The sequence below is a fragment of the Jaculus jaculus genome, chromosome 6, assembly GCF_020740685.1.
Source record: "Jaculus jaculus isolate mJacJac1 chromosome 6, mJacJac1.mat.Y.cur, whole genome shotgun sequence".
Taxonomy (NCBI): Eukaryota; Metazoa; Chordata; class Mammalia; order Rodentia; family Dipodidae; genus Jaculus; species Jaculus jaculus.
In genome coordinates this window covers 96,102,748-96,127,869 of record NC_059107.1, presented here as the reverse complement: position 1 = coordinate 96,127,869, position 25,122 = coordinate 96,102,748, and the positions used below count along the sequence as shown (strand labels likewise).

The window sequence follows — 25,122 nt, the reverse complement described above, 5'->3', positions numbered from 1 at the left end:
AGAGTCAGTGTGCGGTTTGGGAGAAAATGTGTCGGATATTTTGGGGCGGTCACGTGGGCGGGCGGGCTCCGAGAGGCCCCGGGACAGTCCCAGCCTAGAGCCGTGAGCCCCCCCCCTCTCCCGAAGCCCCCCATTACCGCGAGCCCCTGACACTACGGCGTTGCATCCCCGAGACCGCCCGACGCCGCCGGGACCTCGGGGCTCCGCAGCCTCCCTTCCCCCGCCCTCCCCTCCAGGTGAGTCAGGCGGGGACGCCGGCTTGCCCGCCCGCCCTCCCGTCCTGCAGCCGCGGACGCCTGGGTCCTCCGCCGAGGTGGGCCGGGGGCGGGAGCATCCGCGCGGGTCCTTCGCTCCCAGGGACCGTCAGGCTGTCGATCGGGCTTGCGGGGGGTGCTTCTTGCCCCAGCTTGGGGGTTAAGCCCTGACTTGGGGAGGAATGGGAAGATTTTAGATAGTCTAGAGATGGGCTGGATTATCTATCCTTGATTTTGTTGAGAAGTGGGGCAGAGCATTTATTTGGGAAAGAGTCTTGGGGCGGCGGGGGTGGGGGTGGAATCAATCTATCTTTCCCCCTTTTTTGTGCTTGGAATGTCAGGGAAGATGGGGTTCCCTCCCGTGGGAGAGGGCAGTACTCTTCCCAGTGGGGATGGCAGGGTGGATATGATAGTCCAAGCTGGTCCAAGTTCCCTCCTTGGCCGCTGGAACGCATAGCTTGGCAGAGGGTCTAGCAAGTAGTCCTGGCACTGTGGTCCCTGGAGAGACTATTGGCTAGAAGAGGGGTCTGTGGAGTTTCATTGAACTGCCGGGGAGGATTCCCTCTGACCTATCCCCAACCACACTTGTGAACTTGTGAATCTAGACTTGTCTTGAAGGAGACCTTAGTGGAACAAAGGAAGAGCAGAAAGACTGGCACAGGGACCCAGGGATCCCAGCACTGGACTGCTCTTGACGCAGCCTCTCTTGTCTTCAAGCGGTGACTACCAGGTCCCCTCATCACAGCCTGACCCAGTATGTAGGAGGGAATTTCTGCCGAGGCCAGAGGGTAAGAATATGCATGGTTGGTGGTTACAGGGTGGGCATAGGCAGAGAGCCCTGAGGAGGGTTCTGTATGGCAAAAAATAAATAAATAAATAAACAGGGCTCCTGTCCTGGGCAACTAGAACGGTAGTCTTCAGGTCTGAGACTTTGGTCCTTAAGGTCACTTCTCAAATTCTGAGTTGGGCTTGGGTTGAGAACCATAGCTGGTGTCCATATCCTCAAGGCAAGTAGAGAGTAGACTGGGAGGGGATTGAAGGGGGTGATTGAAGGCACCAGGAGCTTGGGTATCCCCAAAACACACACACTTACACACACACACACACACACACACACACACCAGCAGCAGCAGCAGCTCAGAGCCTGGTAGGCAGTACAGGACACGCCCCCCAACCCTGGCACACCCCCACCCCTGGCTCAGAAAGCCACCTAACTGGCACCTCCAGTTCCCCCCTCTGCCCCACCCTGCCCGTGCCCTCCGATGCCCACACACATTCCACTGGCATTGCCTGCCTGCCTCCTGGGCACTGCCCCTCCCTGGGGCCAGTGGGGTGGAGGGAGGGCACCTGGGGATGAAAGGTAGAGAATTAAGAGTATGGACTCCCCTAAGAGTGGTGTAGGACCAGTGAAGTCAGGCTTTGCTACTGGGGTAGGCTGGGGGCCCAGGCTAGAGCAGAGGATGCCTGGGTTCTCCGCCCATGCTGGAGATGGGGTCATGGAAAAAGGTGGTCGTGTTTATACAGAGGGGAGGGGGGCAGCGGGTGGGGAGAAGCCCACAAGAGCAGCTTTGTTCCAGGCTCTGGAGCGGACAGGGCAGCAGGGAGACACCCCCCTTCATCCGGCAGCCCCCTTTATCCATGCCCTCCCCTCAACTCCACCTCAGCTCTAAGAGAAGCTGCTTTGTAAGAGCCCCTTTTCCCTAGTTAGTTGCCCACCCCCCTGGGCCTCACCATCTGAGTTGGCATCTTAGAAGGAGAGTCGTGTTTTCTCCCTTCCACGGGTCCCCAAAGAACCAAGACAGTTGGGAACTCTTCACTTAGGATTTCCTTTTACTCTACATTGTCTTCAATTCCTTGCTGTCATCTTCTACTCTGGATTGGAAACTCTCCCTTCCCTTCCCAGCCAAAAGATAGAGAGACTCAAGCTTAGGCAGGGGAAGGACCTTGGTGACCTTCATCTCCATTCCTGGGTTCCTTCTCCCAGGCAATTGAGGAGGAAGGCCATGGAGAATTGGATTGTCCTCTGTCTTTTTTAAAAATATTTTTGAGCCACGCATGGTGGCACATGCCTTTAGTCCCAGCACTTGGGAGTCAGAGGTAGGAGGAGCTCTGTGAGTTCGAGGCCACCCAGGACTACAGAGTGAATTCCAGGTCAGCCTGGGCTAGAGCGAGACTCTACCTTGAAAAACAATTTAATATTTTATTTTATTATTTATTTATTTTTGGTTTTTCGAGGTAGGGTTTCACTCTGGTCTAGGCTGACCTGAAATTAACTCTGTCATCTCATGGTGGCCTTGAACTCATGGCAGTCCTCCTACCCCTGCCTCCGAAGTGCTGGGATTAAAGGTGTGCACCACCACGCCCGGCTTAATATTTTATTTTTCTTAAAGTATTTTTGTTTATTCATTTGTAAGCAGAGAGAGATAAAAGAGAGACACAGAGAGAGAATGGGTGCACCAGTGCCTCCAGCCACTGCCAAATGGATGCATGTGTCCTTTTGTGCATCTGGCTTTACATGGGTACTGAGGAATTGAACCCAGGTTGTCAGGTTTTGCAAGCAATCGTCTTAACCACTGAATCATCTCTCCAGCCCTTTATTATTTATTTATTTATTTGAGAGAGAGAGAGAGAGGTAGGGAGAGCTGGAGAGAATGGGCACTTCAGCCACTGCAAATGAACTCCAGGTTCTTGTGCTACCTTGTGCATCTGGCTTACATGGGTACTGGGGAATCGAACCTGGGTCCTTTGGCTTTGCAGGCAGTTGCTCTAACTGCTAAGCTATCTCTCTAGCTCCCATTGTCTTCTTTCCTTGGTGAGGAGCAAGGGTCTGAACATCCCTCTCTGGAGTCTCCTGCTAAAGTCCTGCCCCTGCACTGGAGGTCTGTTTCCCACCTGTATATGAGATACCAAGACAAGGAGGCTGGATCCTCCCTTGTCAGTCTAAACAGAATCTGGGAAAGGCTGGGTGTGTGGGGGGAGCAGGTAGTGTGTGCTCTACTAGCTAGTCACCCTTGGCATTGGAAGGGTTAATCTACCTGGAATGTGGCCCAGCCTGTTGAGCTATGGCCCAGGGGCCTCAGGGGCCCTGGACTCCTGGTTCCACCTGGGTTTAACTTGGGATAAGGACCTCATGGACTATAGGACGGAAAAAGAGAAACCCTGGAGGCTTGGAGCTCACACTTGATGTGGGGAGGCACTGGGGTAAAGAGGGGTCCTGGGCCTGTGGGTGGAGAACAGAGGCTTCTTGAGTGAAGGGTGATGGCATTGGTGTATGAGTTCTTGTAACTTCTAAGATAATTTACTTTCAGGAGCTTGAAAAAGAGAGAAGGAAAGAAGGAAAAAAGCAGAGATACAAAGAAAGAAAGACCCTGACCCTAGACCGAGCACTAAGTGGAAAGAGATGTAGAGACGGTTGCTGCTCACCAGAGTGTCATTCTCTAGTGGTCCTCTGCCCTTTTCACTCAGTCTGTTAGGGTTCTGGCTGGTGGAAGCATCTGCCAATTTATTAACCCTTAGAGAAGTGTGTGGTTCTGGGGTTCCTAGGAGAGACAGCCTTTCCTGGCCACACCATTGGGAGAGGAACCACCAGCTATCTCTGGGATTCTCATTTCCTCTCTCTTCCTGCTTTCCCTGATTCAGCTTGAAAATCTCAGGGGAAAACTGCATTTGAGGGAGGAGAGGATGTAGGGAGAGTTTTCCAAAGGCAAGAAACTCAGAGATGAAAAAGACATGACTCAAAGTAAACTGAGGGTCAGGAGGGCGTCATAACAGTTGTTGCCTAATGGGGTTCCATCAGCATCTTTGATTTGAAGACAAGGATGGTAGACAGGGTAGGGAATGTGCTATGATTTGTGACAGAGAAAGAACACATGGTGATCCTCTTACCTCTGCCTCTGAGAGCTGGGATTAAAGGCATGTGTCACCACACCTGGCAGACAGAGAGAGAATGGGTGCACCAAGGCCTCCAGCCACTACAAAGCAACTCCAGATGCATGTGTCACTTTGTGCATCTGGCTTTACGTGGGTATTGGAGAATCAAACCTGGGTCATTAGGCTTTGCAGGCAAGTGCCTTAACTGCTGAACCAACTCTCCAGCTCAGGAAGTGATAATTAAAAGAAGTATGGAGGAAGAGAGGTACAAAGAGGAATACACTGGATGTATGTCAAATTACTGACTCCTCACAACAATCTTATGAGGCGGACCCTATTTTTTTTTGCAAGTAGTAGATGAGGAAACTGAGGCACAAGATTAGGTAATGCCCTAAAGTCCCAACAGCTAGCAAATGATGGGGAGATCAATTCAGGAAGTTGGGCACCAGAATTTATGTACCTAACCCCTTGTACTGTATTCTTTTCCTTAGAGGTATAGTGCCCCTATACCTCTAAAGTAATGGGCTTACAACAGAGATGTGCTTGCTGCCTCCAAGATGATAGAGTTTCAATTCCCCAACCCCTGTCCTGAGTAGGGTCTCACTCTAGCCCAGGCCAACCTGGAACTCACTCTGTAGTCCCACGCTGGCCTCAAACTCACAGTGATCCTCCTACCTCTGTCTCCTGAGTACTGGGATTAAAGACATGTGCCACCATCAGTTTCAATTTTTAACTTTTTCTAGTGATAAAGATTGAATCCAGGGCTTTGTACGTACTAGGCAAGTGATCCATCATTAAGCTACAACCCCTAGTCTGAGAGTTTGAATCTTGGCTCTACCACATATAGCCCTATTACCTGAAGCCAGTCACTGAATCTCAGTTTCCTCTTCTGCAAAATGGGAATAATAATTCCTACTTCATAGGACTGATGCGAAGGTTAAGTGTCCAATCCAATTATGGAGCTCAATCCAGGAGACCCCTCTCCCACGTCTTCAGATTATCATTCACCTTGGAACCTTGGAGACAGCTGTAGAGTTTCTGAGGACCTGTATAACTCCTTTCCCTGCCCTCTCTCCCACGCTGCAAGGGCCCAAGCCAAGGCAATACAGACATGGTAGGAGAGCTTTGGCCTTGAAACTTCAGTGATTGTTGTCTCATCTCTTCTTTTCTTTTTCTTTGCCCTAGGACTCTTGGAGACCCAGTGGGAAGGCCAGGCAGGGTGGGCACGGAGCCTCCCAGGCCAGGGCAGTGGGCATGGGTAGGGGCTGTGGCTGAAGATCACCCGTGCCCACTGCAGATCCCAGGGGACTCCTACACCGCAGCTACCATGGCCACCAATAAGGAGCGACTCTTTGCAGCTGGTGCCTTGGGGCCTGGATCTGGCTACCCAGGGGCAGGCTTCCCCTTTGCCTTCCCAGGGGCACTCAGGGGGTCACCACCATTCGAGATGCTGAGCCCTAGCTTCCGGGGCCTGGGCCAGCCTGACCTCCCCAAGGAGATGGCATCTCTGTGTGAGTCTCAGGGATCTTGGGGAACAAAGGGAGATGGAAACTGGAGGGCATTTGGAAGGGACAGGATGCAGACAATTGGGATTCCAGTTAGGAAATTGGGTAGGGTTTTGGTTTAATGGGGTGGTGGTGAGGAGTGGAGAGGGGTAATGGTGGGAGGAGGGGGTTTGGATGTGTTTGAAAGGTAGTGTCGGGCTGAAGAGATGTCTTAGTGGTTAAGGCATTTGCCTGTGAAGCCTAAGGACCCATGTTCAATTCTCCAGATTCCACATAAGCCAGACACACAAGCTGATGCACGTGCACAAGGTTGCACATGTGCACAAGGTGGCACACACATCTGGAGTTCAATTTCAGTGGCCAGAGGCCCTGATGCTCCAGTTTTCTCTCTCTTGCTCTACCTCTCTCCCTCTCCTTCCCTTGCATAAGAAAAAAAAAAAGGCTAGTCTGTTGAGCTTGCCTCAGGAAGAAAGAAAGAAAGAAAGAGAGAAAGAAAGAAAGAGAGAGAGAGAGAGAAGGGAAGGAAGGAAGGGAGGGAGGGAGGGAGGGAGGGAGGGAGGGAAAGAAGGAAGAAAGGAAGAGAGAAAGAAAGAAAGGTAGTATCTGCAAATGAGACTTCTGCTCAAGTAAGATAGGGAAGTATCAGGCCTAAAACTGGGAGGTCTAAAACTGCCTCCTGAGCCAGTCAACTAGCAGAAGGAAATACCTCTGTAGCAGCCAAGGGTGGATCTGGTGCCCTCCACGGCCACTAGCTACATGCACTTGGAACATGTGGGAAGCTAGATTGAGAACTAAGGGAGCCTAGGAGGTCTGTCAGCTGGCTGTGTATCCAGAGGAGAGATGGTTCTGGGGCTGCAAAGGGGAAGGAACCCTAGTGCCAGGTGCCCAGAGATATACATGGGGCCAGGAGACTCTCCTGCTTGGTTTTGGTGAAGACATAAACAGCCCAGCGGCCAAGAAGGTGGCTCTTGTTCCATAAGTAATCCAGAAAGGCACAAGCAGTACTCCACAAGCATCCTCTCTTCCAGCCATGTGGTTCTGGACTCCTCCCCTCCCTCTGGGTCTGGCGCAGTGCCCACATGCTATGCAGATCCCTACTTGTCTACTAGGCTTGCCCTCTTTGGGTTAAGCCTTTGAATGCTGACAGCAGGCAAGGCTTGGGCCTTCCCTCCTCCCTCTGGGACTCCTCTTTACTCATTTCGTTGTTACCCCTCCTGACTAGGCCATAGCAGGCGAGGGGGCTAGGGTCTGGAAGCTAGGATATAGGGATCTGTGTGGTAAGGTGACCAAGGCACGTAAGCTGGTGAAGAGAAAACCTCAGCCGGAGGGAAGAAACAGAGAAAAGATAGGAAAAGACAAAGAGATGACACATTCTGGTAAGGTCTCACTGTAGCCCAGGCTGACCTGGAACTCACCATGTAGTCCCAGGTTGGCCTCAAACTCATGGCGATCCTCCCACTTCTGCTGCCGTGCCCAGCTAAGCCATAGCGTTTGTAGCTTCATAAACTCAGAGATCCATAGAAGAGCTGGGACCTCGCCTGATTTAGCAGGGGCACTTAAAGGGGTGGTGACAAGACTGGCCGGCAGTGCGGAGTATGCTTGTCTGGAGGTGTGTGTGTCTCCCTGACAATATGTACTTGGTGGACACAGCACATCTCTGAGACTGTTCATACACAGAATCCAGTGTGGGCAACAAAGAGTCAGTGTGAAGGGACGAGAGGTGTTTAACAGGACTACTGATGGTGTGTCCGGTGTGGTGTTTGGTGAGGCCTGTCCTTGGCATGTCTGTAGTCCAACAGGGTTTACTGAATAGCATTGCAGGTGAATGAGACAGCACAAAGCCCCCTTTTTGGAACTTCGTCTGGGCTCCCCCCTACCTCATTTTCACCCCCATGAATCTGTCCTGGGGCCAGGCAGTGGATGAATAAGCTGTCTTCTCACCATGAATGTACTTCTTGCGCAGACCATACAACTCAGTCTCTTGGGACTTGACTCTCCCAGGTTCTGGGAGAGGCAACTAAAGGAGCTGGAGAAAAGAGGAAGAGGGGAAGAATGGTAGTCCAGAGAATGCTGAGTGCCAGTGGCCAGTGAAGTGGGGCTTTTTTTTGTTTGTTTTGTTTTGTTTTTTGAGGTAAGGTCTTGCTCTAGCGTAGGCTGACCTGGAATTCACTAAGTCGTCTTTGGGTGGCCTCAAACCCATGGCAATCCTACTAGCTCTGCCTCCCAAGTGCTGGGATTAAAGGCGTGTGCCACCACGCCTGACTGCCAGTGAAGTTTTCCTTGCGCCCTTGTGTCTTGGAATTATGGAAGTCAAGGTCAGGGTTCAAAGTGAGGTCAAAGTAGGAGAAAGTGCCAGGCCGAGCGTGATTCCCCAAAGGCTGCCCTGAAGGAGGAGAGCTGCAAAGGAGAAATCCAAGGGAAGAACCAGAGAGGGCAGGTAGCTGGGAGAGGGTGTGGTTAGCATAGAGGGACAGGCCTGGGCAGGGAGGTGGCAGCTGGGGTGGGTGGAGGGGAAGGCTTGGGTGCAGACTGTGAGCATGGGGGTGGAGCACGCAGCACCCGGATGGTAGTGCATAGGGGAGAAAAGGGTCCCAGAGCCTGGGAAACCTCTCTTGGTTAGAGAATAGCTTCCCAGAGAGGAACAGACTGCCATCTCTCTTTTCTTTGATCTGCTGTCCCTTTTCGTACAGGACCATCTAGTGCTACCCCAGAGGGGTGGGTTAGAGGCCTAAATTTGATGTCACAGTCATATATGATAAGAGGGTGGTTTGGGAAGGGCCTGTAACTTCTCCCTGCGGCTGGTTCTTGGATCTTATTGAAGAGTCAGTCCCTGGCACCTTGGGGATATCCTTGTTGAGAATAGAAGTCTTTCTCCACCTCTTGGGGCTCTCCTGGGGACTCAGTGGGTGAGGCAGGCATCTCAGAACCCTGTGGTGGAGGAGGGGAGAGGTGAGGGGAGCATGTGCTGCTGAGCTAGGCAAGCACAGGCCTGTGTGCATGGAAAACAGAGGGGTGTATGTACGCATGCGCACCTGCCTGCATACAGACGTGCATGTGCACGAAAGCCCAGGTGTCAGTGTTCCTGTGTGTTCTCTGTGAACACTGGTGGTATATTTGCTTTTTCAAGACTACTGGGAACAGTGTGTTGGGAGGGAAGGGATGCCCTGCCTTTCTCTTTCTCTTGAGATAGCAGTGGTCTCAAAGACCTGGCCCAGTTTGTCCTCCAAACATAGTGATAACTGCCAGTGTCCCTGGGGGTGGAGGGGCAGACTTCACCATTCTTAAGTCACTTGGGGAAACTGAGGGCAGGTTCACACAGGAAGAAAAGGAGTCCTACTTAAACTGAAGAGAAACTCCTAGACATAAACAAGAGGGGCAGCTACACAGGTGAAGACTCAGAAGGGCCCCGGCACTGGAACAACCGGGGAGAGCAAACATTAGTTAAAGGTAGCGAGCAGGCAGCGGCCAGGCGGCAGCGAGGCCTCCAGGAAAAAACCCCAGTGACTGCCTCCTTCCCCTCCCCTCCCGGTCTCTCCTCCCGGCTCCAACTCCAACTCCAGGCCGACACAAACGGGGCTTTGATTGCAACAGGAAACCTCTCTGGTGGGGGGAGCTGGGCGAGACGCCGCGCTGGGGCCCAGGCTGCACCCCCCCCCTCGGCTGGCCCCCTACCCGGTCCCAGCCCCCATCCTGCCCAAAGCTCCTCACATCCTTGCTTTGGGCCTTGTCCCTTATTCACACCTCCTTCTATTGCCCCCTCCTTCTCTGAAGATCCCTCCCATGGCTCTTCAGGTGGGATGCATCAGTTAGGACTTACCCTCCTGGGAGGAGCCTGATTCACTTTGAAATACCCCTTCAGTTTTTTTTTTTTTTTCTTTTGAGTGAGGTTTTGGAAGAAAGGGAGAATTAAGCAAGAGGAATTCTGAACCAGTTATCCTCGAGCTTCAACCAGAGGTGGCAAGAGGGGGAGAAAGGAGAAATATATGAGTTAGTTGTCTCTCCCGCCCCCTCCCCCCCGCGCCCATGCCTTGGTCCTTGACAAACTCATAATTGCCAGGGTGGTATCATTGCGAGGGATACCCAGCCTGGAGTGTTATTGGCATCCTCAGTGGGGGAGGGGCACACTTTTGCCTCTGGCACTATGCTTTTGTAGGGCTCTAGATGGGAGAGGGGTGCACCCTGGTGGTGGGGATCCTAGGGAAAGGGGTGAATCAGGCGGCAGCCCCCCCCCTCGTACTCCCACCAGGCTGGTGGGGAACATCTGGTTCCCATGAAATGCTAGAAGGCTAATGGGTCTAATTGCTGCAATAAGGGCTGGGGGGACTTTGGGGAAAAGCGGGGGCATTAGTTCCCCCCATCTACTCAAGGCTATACTGTGTGTCTAGAGTTGGGGTTGGAGTTGATGGAGCCCATGGAACCCACAGATATTCTCATGCCTGGCCCGAAGGCCCCCTTTCCCTGCAATGCCTGGGAAGAATACACAGATGGGGTAATGAGGAGTGGGGTGCATCTGGTGAAGAGAAAGGGGGGCTGTTGAGTACTCATGGCTTCCTGGAGCCCTCCCTCTGTTCCTCTTGTGCCCTCCTCCCAGCCCCCCTCCCTGTGGCCTGGCCACTTCTGGTTCTAATTACCAACCAGGCAGGCCTGACTTAATTGGGACCTTTCAGATTTCGGAGGGGGAAGGCAGGCAGGAGCTGACAGCCTGAAGTTGACTAATCAGGGTTCTTTCCCCCTTGTTTTGGGGTATACTCCCCATTTCCCACTTAGGTTTCTTTTGCTGCTGGCCATATTCCAATTCAGACACCTATCCATTCCCCTTTGTGTTTTGGGAGGGCTGGATTCAGAAAGGGGGTCTTAGGGGATGGGGCGCGAAGGAGTGGGAAGTTCACACTGGGTTGGAAAGGTCCCTGCACTTCCTCTCCATCCTTGCTTCAAGCCCTCGGTTTGCCCAGTCACCCTAGCCCCCACATCCACAATTGAGTCCCTCCTTCCCAGCCCTGCCCCCTCCAGCCCCTGGCAGCCACCAGGGCCCCTCCCCCACTCCCTCCTTCCTTGCCTACTCTGGCACCCCTTCCTGCTCGTTATTCTTCTAACAGACGCCCCACTTCTGCAGCACCCCGATGTACCCTCCACTCCCGTACAGCAGATTCTTAGAAAAGCGCGCCCCGCCCTGGCCCAGCCACAGCCACAGCCGTCAGGCGGGGGAAGGGGTCCGGCCGGGCGCTGCTCCGGCTCCCGGGCGCTCCCGGTGTGAGCGGCGCTGACAGAGCCGGCTGGGCCGGCCCGCCCGGCGGCCGGGAGGGAGGACGGGCGGGGCGCGGGGGAGGGGGCGGTTTCCGGGAGTCGCCGCCGCCGCTGGCGTTGTCCCTGGGCCAGGGTCCCCGATTCGGCTGGGCCCGGCTAGGGCAAACTTCTGACGTGGCCAACCCCCACCCCCTTTCATCCCTTCCTAGGCTGGGCGAGGGGGGCGAGGACACCAAGTGCTGGAAGGGACAGCCCACGGGAACTCACGGGGAGGGGGGCACTCATTGTGGCACTGAGGGGAGGAGGGGGCCGTTGTTTCCTATGGTGGGGTGCACACGACCCCGAACCCCGCTGGTGACCAGCAGCGCAGTGATTGCCACTTTGGCACCGTGGAAACCCGGGAGGGTCGTTTGGTGCGCGGCGCGGCTCGGTTGGCACGACAGGGACAGAGCGGGAGGGTAGTTTTGCGCTCTACAACTTAGGATCGGACCCAAAGACCCAGTCCAGGCGCTCAGGGAGTGTCAGTCGTGGGATGGGGCTTCGGGGACTTAGGTGGGAGGGGGCCGCGACACGGCGGAGGGCGGACGGCTGGGCTGCACTGGAGGGGGGCGGGGGACTCCGCGGCGGCGCTGGCGACGGCCTGGGCGGGGTGGGGCGGGGCCGGGTCAGGAGGAGGTGAGCGCGCCCGGCCACCCGCCCCGAGGGGGGTTCCCGGAGAGTTCACGGCGGGAGCGCGCGCCGGCCCTGGGACCGGGGGTGGGGACAGAGAACGGGAAGGAAGGAGGCCGCGCGCGCCGGGCCGCAGGAATGTGGCGTTCAGCCCCGGAGCCCGCGCACACGCGTGCGCGCGCGCACGGAGGGAGAGGGCGGAGCCGGGCCTGGGAATGAGGAGGTGGAGATAGCCAGCGCAGGTCCTCCGGCTCCGGAGAACCGTGGTGCGCCGGGGATCCTCAGCGTCTCTACCTCCTCCTCAGTCATCCTTCTCGGCCCTGCCTGTGTTGGCTTGCGTGCAAAAGGAAGGGTTGAGGGGAAGGAGGAAAGCCAGTGAAAAGGAAATGCATGAAATGCGTGCGCTTGGTTCCTCCATTCCTTCCCCCAACCGCCCAAGTGCAAATGCGTGCAAAGCCTCCGGGCTGTAGAAAATGCTTGCAAACATTTTCCTGAGCCAGGTGTATTTGCCCAAACGTGAGCAGCCACGAATTCGTGTGCGTGCCGACATGTCTGTGTGCTGTAGCAGATTTGCAAATTCTTGGTGCCTGCCAAGATAAATGCATACATGAACGTCTGTTTAAGCAAGCGCGTACGCCACGCAGCGAGTGGACGTTATGTGTATGTGTGTGCGCTCCACTCCCAGCCCTGCTCATCTTGGTGCCCGGCCCCTTCGCGCTCCAAGCCCCACCCCCACCCCTCCAGGCTCCGCTTTTACAAAAGGTCTTCCCAGTGCTTAGCTGCAGGGCGCCCAGAGTGAGCCGGTGGGAGGCTGAAGCTGCAGCCGGGGCTTCGCACCCCGCCCAGCCCCTTTTTCTTGCTGGGGATCCCCCTCTTCCCCGCCCACCCCTCACTCTCCATGCGGCCCATCGCTCCATGCTAGCCCTCCCCCTCCCCCCTCCAGGAGCGGGGCGCCGCGGGGGGAGGAGGGGGAATGGGTTGCGGGTCCCTGGTGTTCTAGCACCCAATTTCTCTCCAAGCCGGGTCGCGATGTACGACTGCATGGAATCGTTTGCCCCGGGTCCGCGAAGGCTGTATGGCGCAGCCGGGCCCGGGGCGGGCTTGCTGCGCAGAACCGCTGGCAGCTCCTGTTTCGCCGGACTTGAGTCTTTTGCCTGGGCGCAATCCGCCAGTCTCCAATGTAGGTACACGAGCCCGGGGGTAGGGAGTGGGGGGCGGGGGCGGGGTGCGCGAGAGGCCGGGTGCTTACTCTTTTTTCGGGTGTGAAGTTTGGAACCAGGGTGCAAGAGGGTTACTTTTCTCTGTGCGGCACTGGCCCTTTAAACGCGAGGGCCTCGGCGTCTGTCTCCTTTGCGTGTGTGCAGTCGTGTTTGGCGTGTGTGTGGTTTTTATGGTGGGTGTTTAGCTAGGACCTGTGGTGGATGTCACTCCAGGGTCCCTGGGCATAGGGAGAGAGCGACATGTGTTGCCAGTCGGTGCCCTCAGGTCCCTAGTCTTGGAGAGAGAGATGGCACGCAGGACTGTGGATGGTATTTGTGAAGTCCATGTGAGAAGTTGGAGGAGTGTAAAAAAAAAACACAAAACTACTTGTAAAGCGAGTGAATGTCGGGTGTGTGCAGCGCCTCGCCCAGGCGGTGTGAGCGTGGAGTCGGGGCTCTCCACCCACCGTCGCCCTCCGCCTGCGTTGGCACAGCAGCATGGCCCTGTGTGGGGATGTTTGTGGCGTGAGGCCGGGAGGGCGTGTGCCCCTGCGTGGCTGCGGGGGCGGTTTTGGAAAGTGCCGTGTGCCCGAGTGCATCCTGTGTGCTCTGCATGCGGGGTTCACGGGAGACGGGGGTGTACACAGGAGGGAGGGAAGGCCGGGCTCTGCGTGCTCCCTCGTTCCAAGAAGAAATGTTTGGAAAAGCGTCTGCGAGAGACCGCTTTTGCTATGGCTCCAACACAACTTCGGCAGGAAGCGAAAAGTTTAAAGCGGTCTGTTGTGTAGTGGGGGTGGCCTCGAAGTGACAGCGACTAAAGGAATACCACTGCACCCCCCCCCCACAATATCCATTTTCCCCCTCTGTGTAATGGGAGATGCCAGGCTTGGGGCCCTGGAACCCCTTTCCAGAGCGGTAATAAAAAGCTGGGGACTGAGAGGCAGTAAAAATGAAGTCCAGATGAGAGGCGGCTTTGAAGCCTGGGCCACAGTGCCTAGCGGGGGTGGGTTGTGGGAAGAGGCCAGGAGGGGAGCTTAAAACAGGCCCCCCCCCAAAAAAATTTACCGGGTGCTGGCACAGCGCTAGCAACCCGGGCGCGGATGGCTGGGGATCCAGGCTCGGGGGCAAGCTGGGAAGGGGCGGGCAGCGGGCGGGGCAGCTGGCGCTAGGGGAGTGCGCACGCCGGGTCACCGAGCCCCGCCAACGCGCCTCGCTCCTTGGCACTCCGCTGTGCTGTTTACAAGTTCAGTTTTGTTTTTTTTTTTTTTTTTTTTGGTCCTTTAGTTCCAGGGCAGAGCTGCTCAGATTTAACAACTGGGAGACTGGAAGAGGGAGGTGGCACACAGGAGACCGTACTTTAGGGTGGGGTGAGGTGGGACAAGAATTAAAAGTGTGTCATTTAAAGGTGGTGAAAGCATGGAACTAATGCTTTGCACCAAATTTCTGTGAATTCTTAACCTTCACGTGTGTCTGATACAATGGGGAATTGATGGTTGTCTGAGATGGAGATAATCTTCTAGGGGGAGTCTTTGGGTGCTCCGCAAGGACCTAGTTCTTATCCAGGCCCATGGGAACCTTGGGGCTTGGTAGCAGGGTGTTTTTGCGTGTTTCAGTTTGGTCCAGTAATACTGGCTGGTGGGAACATGGTGGGCACACAAAACCAGTGTCTGCCCTCACCTACCCACTTTGAGAAGGAAAGTAAGTGGTCCAGAGAGGATCTGGATGATGTATTTGTGACACCTGGGAGTCTTTGGTGTCCTGGTGCTGTGCTGGCCTACGGTGGTGTCTGGTGGTAAAAAGCTGTTTGCTTGTAAACGCGTTGCCCAGTGTTGGTGTTGAGTGTCAGCTTTGTGACTTGTCATCCCCCGTGTCATTCACTGCCTTTCACAGTGTGGCTTGATGCCTGTGAGATTTTTCAGTGCCAGGTAGGATTCGGCCTAGGTTAATATGCCTGCTTTGGTGCCTATGCGGGTTTGGGCTGTGAAAGTGTGTGTCTTCCAGGAGGTGTGTGCTAGGCTGTGAGTCCTGGCGGCCCGGCTCTGGGCCTCGCAGCTGGGAGCGTTTACAGCCGGTTATAAAGAGTTTGTTTGAAGCTCCGCTCAGCCTGGCCAGGAATTTCCTCAATTTCAGCAATTTGGGCTTTAAAAGGAGAAAACCCCAGAGCCCACCCCCCTCTTCCCCAGCAGGGGCCCCTGCCTAGCCTAGGAGCCTAGGAATGGAGAGATCTCTGCACCAGGCTAAGAAGGGGATCCTTATCCATCCAAGAAGACTGTTACTGTTCCACTGCGTTCCACCCGCTGTGACCTTTTAGGGCCACTGGATTTTACTTTAGGGTTCAAGGGACTGGGGCTTGCCAGGGAGGGTATTGAAAATTAGTGACCATGCCATGAAGACAGGAAAGGCTACCCCAGAAGCTGGCTCTCTGGGGTCCCCAGTCTTACACTTGGCTGGTGCTGACCCATGCCAGTCTGACCGCACCCAGGCCCTTGCGCAACAGAGGAAATGAGGAAATGAAGCAGCGCTCTGCGGGCAGGGAGGGCGTCAACGCAGGAGAGAACACCACCCCTTGCAGAGATAGGCCTGTGGGCAGGATGCATGCCCCCCGGGACCCCAGGATGGGCTAGAAGGGTGAGGAAATTGCCTGAAAGGCATTCCAGTCCTTCCCACATCACTCAGCACCAACCCCTTTTGGAGCCCCCCTCCCATTCCCAGCCTTGAATAGATTCCCAGCACCCTTCTCCCACCTCCCCCCTTTCATTGGGGAATCTCTCTCCAGCAAGATTCTTATGCTAATTGATCATGTGGGGGTGGGGAGGGCTTCCCTTCTGCAGGGTGGGTAGAACTGGCCTGGAACCCCAGCTTTTCTGTACTCTCATACCATACCGTGGGGAAGACTTGTGACCGAGTGGGCTCACAGGGCTAAAAGGAAAGAGGGGTACAGGAGGGTCATCAGGATTTCTTGCAAAAACTAGGGCCCTCCAGATTTGGACAGCAGGTCCTACCGGTTGAATAATTTTCAGATGTCCCCAACCTCTGAAGCTCAGTCACATACTCACACTGCAGCTGGTACTCAGCAGCCCCCTGTACTCTGCTTAGGCTCCTCCCACTCTGAATTTGGCCTGAGAGACCCCCCCCCCTCCCTTGCACATTGCAACTGAGTGTTTTCCTAGTTCAGGAATTAAGACTAGGGCTGGAAAGATGGCGAAGTGGTTAAGGAATTAAGACTAGCTCAGAGAGGGTCAGGATCGGTCCCTTCCCCCATCCATACTGTTTACCTACTGTCCCCTGACCCTCTGGTTTGTTACACCCCCACCCCAACTGCTCCTAGACCTGCGAATCTGAGCAAATACCTGTGTCTTCCTCAGCGTCGTTCATTGATGACCACCTAAGTAACGCTCAGGGGAACGGAGAGCCTTGTTTCCCCTGTCTGCTGGCAGTGAGCGAGTCACTGAGCCAATCGTGCCCCCCGTTCGTTCCTGGCCCTCAGTTCTTTCAGGAATGAATTGAAGGCTGTTGCCTATCTTCTAACTGCCTTTCTCTATTCATACCCTCGCACTTCAGTGCCTCAGTGACAGTTCTGGAGAAAAGGATTTTGGGTGGTTTAGGGGTGGTCTGAGAGGGAGGATTATGGGCCTCAGGAAAATGAGGTTCCCTTCTACTGCTAAGTATCGCAGCTGTCATTCAACCCAGTGCCAGCTGCAGATAGCCTGTGATTGTCTTACCTGCTCCAAAATCTAATGTGCGCCCACTGCTTGCAGAGGCTGAGGGTGGCTGAGGCTTATCTACATGACAAGGATCTACTGGAACGACAGGGAGTGCGGATATCCCAGAGGTGTAGGGTTCGAACCCTTCTACCCTCCTGCTTTATGGTGGGGGAAACTGGCCCAGAGACATGAGCTTACAAGATGACCTTGGTCTGAAATTTGGAGAACTGAACAGCGTTGATCAGGGCTAGGGACTGGCATTAATGTAGAAGAGGGGGCCAGAATATGGGGTGGACTGAGATCCCAACAACTGCAATGACATTGCTATCTGGGTTTTCTGGGAGGGTGCTCAAGCACAGTGGTGATGATAGAGGTCACCATCGGGACCAGAGAGAGAAGAGGGTGTGGGGGCATTGGATGAGGATACCCCCCTGACCTTCTCTATACTGCTCTTCCCCCCCCCAGCGGTGGAGACCCAGAGTACTAGCTCAGAGGAAATGGTGCCCAGCTCTCCCTCGCCCCCACCGCCTCCTCGAGTCTACAAGCCCTGCTTTGTGTGTAATGACAAGTCCTCTGGCTACCACTACGGGGTCAGCTCATGTGAAGGTTGCAAGGTTTGTATATGGTGGAATGGGCTGGTTGAGGACTCAAGAGTTACCTGGGTAAGATCAGAGATGGGGGGACACAAGGTTGGGAGTGTAGCTAGGTTGGTAGAGTGCTTGCCTAGCATGCATGAGGTCCTGGGTTCAATCCCCAGTGCCCTCCCTTCCTCTTCAAAATGAGATTGTTGGATCAGGCATATGATTTGAGATAGGTATTTCCAACATATTGCCTCAATGACACTCCTCCTGTCCCGCCAAATTCAGGGTTTCTTCCGACGCAGCATCCAGAAGAACATGGTGTATACATGTCACCGCGACAAAAACTGTATCATCAACAAGGTGACCAGGAATCGCTGCCAGTATTGCCGGCTACAAAAGTGTTTTGAAGTAGGCATGTCCAAGGAAGGTAGGCTCCTGTCCCCCTGGCTTTAGCAAAAGCACTCCTGTCCTATTCCACAGCTTCCCAGCTTCCCTCTGGTTACCCCCACTTTTTTTTTAATTAAAAAAATTGTTTTAGCTGGGCGTGGTAGTGCACACCTTTAATCCCAGCACTTGGGAGGTAGAGGTAGGAGGATTGCCGTGAGTTCAAGGCCACCCCAAGAATACAGTTAATTCCAGGTCAGCCTGAGCTAGAGTGAGAGATATTTGAGAGAGAGATAGATAGATAGATAATGGGCATACCAGGGCCTCCAATTATTGCAAATGAACCCCAAATGCATGCGCCTGCTTGTGTGTCTGGCTTACATGGGTCCTGGAGAATTGAACCAGGATCCTTTGGCTTTGCAGGCAAATACCTTAACTGCTAAGCCATCTCTCCAGTCTTACCCCCACTTTCTTGGCCATAAGACCTAGCCTGCTCTGGGCCCTACCCTTTCCCATTCTCCCCTTTCCTGACCATTTTTCTGAATGAGTACATGAGGACTACAGCTTTTCACTCCCTCTGTTTGGGGGGCGTGGGGGAAGGATGGCTAGGTCTTTCTCCTGCTCTGCTCCCAGGACAGATCCTGAGAAGGCTCTGTGTGGCCCCTCCTTTCCAGCCCCCCCCCCATTGTGCTGCCAAGGCTATAAGTGGATATCCTGCCTGCATATCCTGCCCCCCTTCTCTCCAGCTCCTGCAGGGCAACCGGAAGGGCAGAATGGAGCCTAATGGCCTGGAGAGGGAACATGGGCTGCAGGCCTTGGGTGGGGCTGGAGAGAGCCAGCTTGGGAATGGGAGCTAATATAGGAGATGGGGAAATTGAGGTACTCATTCAGGCACCAGGCCATAAATATATATATATTCATAGTCAGGACTGAGCACATTAAGCTCGTGTGAGAGAGGACATCAAAGGGAGACTTTGAGAGTCCTGATCCACTCCTTCGCCTCTACCCTCCAGCTGTGCGGAATGACCGGAACAAGAAAAAGAAGGAGGTGAAGGAAGAGGGATCACCTGACAGCTATGAACTGAGCCCGCAGTTAGAAGAGCTCATCACCAAAGTTAGCAAAGCCCATCAGGAGACCTTCCCCTCACTCTGCCAGCTGGGCAAGTACACCACGGTGAGGAGTGGGCAGGGCCTCTGTGCCTTGGGGATGGCCACAGCTGCTGTTCTGGTACAAAGGACAAAGAGGGCAGCGGTCCCCAGCAGGAAAAAGTTGAGGTATTGGTTGAGGAAACAGCTCCCAGGGGTACATGATGATCTCCCTATACTCTCCACAGAACTCCAGTGCAGACCACCGGGTGCAGCTGGATCTAGGGCTATGGGACAAGTTCAGTGAGCTGGCCACCAAGTGCATCATCAAGATTGTGGAGTTTGCAAAGCGGTTGCCCGGTTTTACAGGCCTCAGCATCGCTGACCAGATCACTCTGCTCAAAGCGGCCTGCCTGGACATCCTGGTAAGTTACGCCTGTGGGTCCTGGCCCAACCTGATCTGCCACCAACATGCTTCAGATCTCTCCTTCCCATTCCTTTTTTTTTTTTTCTTTTTCGAGGTAGGGTCTCACTCTAGCCCAGGCTGACCTGAAATTCACTAGGTAGTCTCAGGGTGGCCTCGAACTCACTGCGATCCTCCTACCTCTGCCTCCCGAGTGCTGGGATTAAAGGTGTGCGCCACCAGTCTGGCATCTCCTTCCTATTCTACCTAAACTTTTGTCATAGCTCCTGCCTCCTCCTGGTTTCTCAAACATTTTCTTTCTGACCTTAGCGCTCCACCTCTGCCTTTTCCCCCACTCCTCCTTCAGGTGGCACTTTCTGGGAACCAAACCTATTGAGGAACACGACTCCCTAACCTTCCTCTTTCCCCTACCTCCAGATGCTACGGATCTGTACAAGGTACACCCCAGAGCAGGACACAATGACCTTCTCAGATGGGCTGACCCTGAACCGGACCCAGATGCACAACGCTGGCTTTGGGCCCCTCACAGACCTCGTCTTTGCCTTTGCTGGGCAGCTTCTGCCCCTGGAGATGGATGACACCGAGACTGGGCTGCTCAGTGCCATCTGCCTCATCTGTGGAGGTGCGGGGGCGCCCCCTGGCGTCTGGAAGGTCTCCCTTTCCCACAATACTCTCCCCCTGTTCCCTGACTGGGTGGGAGACTATGTCGGTCTCTTTCCTTGGGACTCTTATCACTGATCCCAGCCACAGACTTCTCAAGTCATACAACACCCTTCCCAGCTGCCCAGAGAATAGGGGGAGGGCAGAACCTGGGGAGCTCAAGTGACCCTAGCTACTGGTGATGAGATAGGCACGTAGCAGGAATGATGTTACCAGAGAAAGGTCCAGGGCCTAGAGCAGAGAAAGAGTTGGTAGTGCTCAGAGACCATCGTGAATATGCCGATGGGACCGTTTGGATACAATTAAGTTGGGGTCAACCACTTGACATTGTGTCCTCTCCCCTTTCATCTCCTTTCTAACTCCACTGTACTTGTATAGACCGCATGGACTTAGAGGAACCCGAGAAGGTGGACAAGCTACAGGAGCCGCTGCTGGAAGCCCTGAGGCTTTATGCCCGACGACGGAGGCCCAGCCAGCCCTACATGTTCCCAAGGATGCTCATGAAAATCACCGACCTCCGGGGCATCAGCACCAAGGGTTAGTTATGAGTACGCCGTCACCCTGCCTTAGAGTTACAAGTCCCCCCTGGTCATGTAGGTAGACAGGAACAGGAAGAGAGGAACTACAACCCCGGTGACCTTCATTGAGGGGAGACTTTGGACAAAGTATTTTCTTTCTCTTTTATTTATTTATTTATTTTAAATATTTTCATTTATTTCCTTATTTGCATCAGTGGGCGGTGGGGGGGGGAGACAGAAAGAATGGGCATGCCAGGGCCTCTAGCCACTGCTAACCAGCTAACGCTGAGGACGCACCTCTGGTCCTCTGCATTGTCCTACATCCCAGTCCTCCTTTCCTTTTTTTTTTTTTATGAGAGTGAGAGAGAGAATTAGCTTGCTAGGGCCTCCAGCCACTGCAGTCAAACTCCAGACAAGTGCACATGTGTGATTTTGCACACTTGTGTCACCTTGTGCGTCTGGTTTACATGGGTCCTAGAAAGTCCTTAGGCTTTGCAGACAAGTGGCTTAACTGCTAAGCCATCCCTCCAGCCCTCCTTTACTTTTTTTGTTTTTTTGAGGTAAAGTCTCACACCCTAATCCAGGCTGACCTGAAATTCACTATGTTGTCGCAGGGTGGCCTGGAATTCATAATGATCCTCCTACCTCTGCCTCCCAAGTGCTGAGATTAAAGGTGAGAGCCACCATGCCTGGCTCCTTTACACTCCATGCCTCATTTTTCTGTTTACAAATTGAGCTATCTTTTTAAAAAATGTTTATTTATTTGAGAGAGTAAGAGAGAGAGAGAGAATGGGCGTGCCAGGGCCTCCAGCCACTGCAAATGAACTCCAGAAGCATGCACCACCTTGTGCATCGAACAGAGGTCCTTTGGCTTTGCAGGCAAACACCTTAACCATTAAGCCTTCCCTCCAGCCCATGGGCTATCTTTAATATCACAGAAGCTTACTGTAAGAATTCAGTGAACCCACTGTACACTGTACTTTGAAATGTAAATTAAGCTGAGAAAGCCTTTGATCCCAGCACTCTAGGGAGGCAGAGGTAGGAAGAGCAACATGAGTTTGAGGCCAGCCTGAAACTACAGACAGAGTTCCAGGTCAGCCTGGGCTAGAGTGAGACTCTACCCTGGGAGAAAAATAAAAGAAAGAAAGAAAGAAAGAAAGAAGAAGAAGAAGAAGAAAAAAAAATTCAGGGCTGTAGAGATAGCTCAGTGGTTAAGGTACTTGTTTGTAAAGCCAAAGGACCTAGGTTCGATTCCCCAGGACCCATGTAAGTACAAGGTGGCATATGTGTGTGGAATTCATTTGCTGTGGCTAGAGGCCTTGCCATGCCCATTCTCTCTCTCTCTCAAATAAATTAAATTCAATATTTGAAAAAAATTATAAAAAAAAGAATTGAGTTCTATACTTAAAAATAGCCATATTTAAGGTGCTCAGTAGCCACTTGTGGCTAATGACTACTGTATTTTTTCCATCATTACAGTTTTGCTAGTCAGTGCTGTTTTACAAGGATGCCTGGAACACAGTGTTTGGTAAACATTAGCAGTTATAAAGGCTATTAAGAATAGTCCTAGGGGGGCTGGAGAGATGGCTTGGTGGTCAAGGTGCTTGCTTGCAAAGCCTAAGGACCTGGCTTCAATTCCCCAGTACCTATGTAAAGCCAGATGAACAAATTGACACATTAATCTGGAGTTTGTTTTTTTTTTTCCCCAGTGGCTAGAGGCCTTGGTGTACCCATTTATTCTCTCTCTCTCGCTTTCTCCTTGCAAAGAAATAAAAATATTTTTAAAAGCCAGGCTTGGCGGCATACATTTTTAATCCTAGTATTCAGGAGGCAGAGGTAGGAGGATCACTGTGAGTTTGACGCCCGCCTGAAACTACATAGTGAATTCCAGGTCAACCTGGACCAGAGTGAGACCCTACCAAAAAAAAAAAAAAAAAAGAATAGCCCTAAAGGGCTGGTGAAATGGCTCAGTAGGTAGAGTGTCTAGTAAATATGAGGCTCTGAGTTCAATCCCCTGGACTGCATAAAACTGAGCATTGTGAGGCTTGCCTGCAATCTAAGTACTTGGGAGGTAGAGATAGGAGATCAAATTAGCTCAAGGTCATCCTCAGCTACAACGTGATGTCTGCCTTGGCTACTTGAGGCCCCGTCTCAGAAAGAAGAAGACAGCAAAAAAACAGGCCTCGGGGGCTGGAGAGATGGCTTAGCGGTTAAGGCATTTGCCTGCAAAGCCAAAGGACCCATGTTCAAATCCCTAGGACTGATGTAAGCGAGATGCAGAAGGGGGCACGTGCATTTGGAGTTCGGTTTCAGTGGCTGGAGGCCCTAATGTGCCCATTCTCTATCTGCCTCTTCCTCTTTCCTTCTCTCTTCTTCAAATAAATAAATGAAAATAATAATTTTTTTAAAAGGCCTAGGGATAATTGACAGGCTCTGGACATTAGAGGGTGGGGTACCTGGGCAGTGGGCTAGAAGTTGCATAGTTGTGTGGTCTTCGAGCACGCCTTTATTCGCAACACTTGGGAGACTGGAGTAGGAGGATCACTGTGAATTCAAGGCCACTCTGAGATGATATAGTGAATTCCAGGTCAGCCTGGGTTGGAGCAAGACAACAAAAAGATAGGCTGAAAGACAGACATGGTAGTATATGCCTATAATCCCAGCCTTTAGAAAGCAGAGGGAAGATTACTACAAGATCAAGGACAGGCAAGGCTATACAGCAAGACTCCATCTCAAGAAAAGGAAGAAAGGAACTGAAGCTGGGTGTGGTGGCACCCACTTCTAATCCCAGCACTTGGGAGACAGAGGAGATATCACTGTTGTAAATTCAAGGCCAGCCTAGTCTATATAGCTAGTTCCAGGCCATCTAGAGCTATATATAGTGAGATCTTGTCTCAAAAAAAAAAAAAAAAAAATTCCCAGCACTTGAGAGGCAGAGGTAGAAGGATTGCTGCGAGGTCAAGGCCAGCCTGAGACAACATAGTGAATTCCAGGTTAGCCTCAGCTAGAGCAAGGCCCTACCTCAAAAGAAAGAAAGGGAGGAAGGAGAGAACAGAATAGTCTGGGGAGATGGCTCAGTGAACAAAGTGTTTGCTATGCAAGCATAAGGACCTGAGTTCAAATCCCCAGAACCCATATCAAGCCAGAGGCTGTAGTGCAAGTGTCTAATCCCAATGCACCTAGGGCAAGGGGAGACAAGAGAATCTACCAGAAGCTCTCGGGCCTGCTAGTCTGGTAATGGCGCTGTGCCTCAATCAATATAGAGAGGAACAACACCTGCAAATTGTCCTCAGCTTCCACACCTGGGCTGTGGACCTGTGAGCACACACACACGTCAGAGAAAACAAGTCAACAACAAAAAGCAAAAGAAGCCTGAAAGGACTGGACAAATGGGCCGCAGGGTTAGCAAAGGTCTGGTGTTGCTTCTAGGCAGAGCAGTGCTTCCTAGGAACCCATACCGAGAGGGGGAGCTGGGCGCAGAGAAGTGGCAGGTGTGAACTGGAAGCACTGCCAGTGCTGGAAATTCAGGAGAGGTGAGGGGTTGCCGAAGGGCCATGTGCTGCTGTCCTCCTGAGACGCTCTGCTATTCCCCCCACCCCCCATCTCTAGGAGCAGAAAGGGCCATTACCCTGAAGATGGAGATTCCAGGCCCGATGCCCCCCCTGATCCGAGAGATGCTGGAGAACCCCGAGATGTTTGAGGACGACTCTTCGCAATCTAGCTCCCACCCCAAGGCTTCTAGCGAAGATGAAGCTCCTGGGGGCCAGGGCAGAGGGGACCGGAGTCCCCTGCCTGACCAGGACCCCTGACCACCCCTTGCTGTGGGGTTGAGCTCCAGGCAGCAGACTGACCATTTCCCAGACACTGCCGGTGACTGGGGAAGGACCTGCTCTGCCCGCTCCTCGCCCTTCCAATGAGCTCCTTGTTTTGCCAAAGTTTCCAGGGGTGCCTGTGTTCATCCCCATCCCGCTCTAACTGGCTCCCTCTCCAGTGCTGGGGGCCTGCCTTGCTCCCACCAGGAGAGATAGCAGAGGGCTGAGCCTGGGTCTGGACTCTAAAATCTCAGCACTGCCCCTCAGATACCAGGTCCCAGGCACCCCAGTGCAGGAGGAAATCCTGCCATCCTGTAGCCCCTTCCTCTGCAAGGTGCTTAGGCCTCTGGGAGCAAACAGGAACACTAGAGTTCAAAGGGAGGCCCCCAAGGAGGGATGAGCCCAACCTTTAGGCCTAATGTGTGATGGACCTGCCTATGCACACTGCCCTTTGGGCCCCATGAGGTGGGGATGGGGTGGGGGGTAGGCTGGACCCTGAATTTCTGGGGTGGGGGCTGAGGGTGAAAGGAGAGATGCAGCGCTCCACTCAGTACTTCCCTGCTGGGGGGTGCAGTGGTCACGCAGTACCCTCCATTAGAGACCCCCCTCCCCAGCCCTGTCACGTGCCTTGGGCTCCTGCCCCCCATCTCAGCAATCAGGCAGGGACCCTCCTTACACTACAGAGGGGCCAGTGATCCCTCTCCTTCTAGTGCCTTCTACCCTTGACCCCCAGAGCAGCTTGGCCCAGGGAGGGGAGATGCTGCTTAGCTGATCCTGCCCTGACCCAGAGGAAGCCTCTATTTATTTATTAGCTTTTGTTTACACCCTGGAATGACCCCTTCCTCCAGGGGTCTTGGGAGGGGGAGCCCAGGGCCTCTGTTACCCCTCCCTTCTTCCTCCAGCCTCCAGTTTGTATTTAGCTGCCAAATAAGATTCCTGCCAGCTCCCCCTTTTCTCTGGGGGGTCAGGGTGCTGTCCCCTCCCCTCTGTTTACATCTCCCCTCCACCCCGCTGTATCGCATATTGCTGAGTTTTCTATTTTTGCAAAATAAAGTGATGGAAACTCATGGACTATGGCTCCCTTTAGGCAGAGCAGGGAAAGCGATCAGGTGACCTGCAGGGGGCGCCGGGAGAGGCAGATCTCCTAATGGGTTGGACTTTACTGTTTCTTAGGGGAGCATAAAAAAAAAAAAAGATGAAAAAGATGAAATG

The 25,122-nt window shown here is 53.5% G+C and overlaps 1 protein-coding gene across 3 annotated transcripts; it reads left to right on the top strand.

The window, feature by feature from the left end:
• The first annotated feature begins 27 nt into the window (after positions 1-27).
• Positions 28-24,977, top strand: Rarg (retinoic acid receptor gamma). 3 transcript variants are annotated; one of them, XM_045152679.1, is made up of 10 exons: positions 28-236; positions 860-1,042; positions 5,310-5,635; positions 16,911-17,059; positions 17,312-17,453; positions 18,424-18,584; positions 18,745-18,921; positions 19,338-19,542; positions 19,959-20,117; positions 23,708-24,977. In XM_045152679.1, the coding sequence occupies exons 3-10, from the start codon at positions 5,452-5,454 to the stop codon at positions 23,905-23,907; spliced, it is 1,377 nt and encodes a 458-aa protein (XP_045008614.1). In that variant the 5' UTR covers positions 28-236; positions 860-1,042; positions 5,310-5,451; the 3' UTR covers positions 23,908-24,977. The 3 variants fall into 3 exon arrangements, with proteins under 3 accessions (XP_045008614.1, XP_004649944.1, XP_004649945.2); XM_004649887.2 differs by having other exon boundaries at positions 31-236; positions 972-1,042; XM_004649888.2 differs by lacking the exons at positions 28-236; positions 860-1,042; positions 5,310-5,635 and adding an exon at positions 12,367-12,722.
• Positions 24,978-25,122: the final 145 nt, after the last annotated feature.

Excerpts from the sequence above, each read along its gene's own strand:
- Rarg (XM_004649888.2), top strand. The coding sequence starts at position 12,458 with ATGCTAGCCCTCCCCCTCCCCCCTCCAGGAGCGGGGCGCCGCGGGGGG. Across the intron at positions 12,723-16,910 it reads GCAATCCGCCAGTCTCCAAT|CGGTGGAGACCCAGAGTACT; the intron begins GTAGGTACACGA and ends TCCCCCCCCCAG. Across the intron at positions 18,922-19,337 it reads CGGCCTGCCTGGACATCCTG|ATGCTACGGATCTGTACAAG; the intron begins GTAAGTTACGCC and ends CCCTACCTCCAG.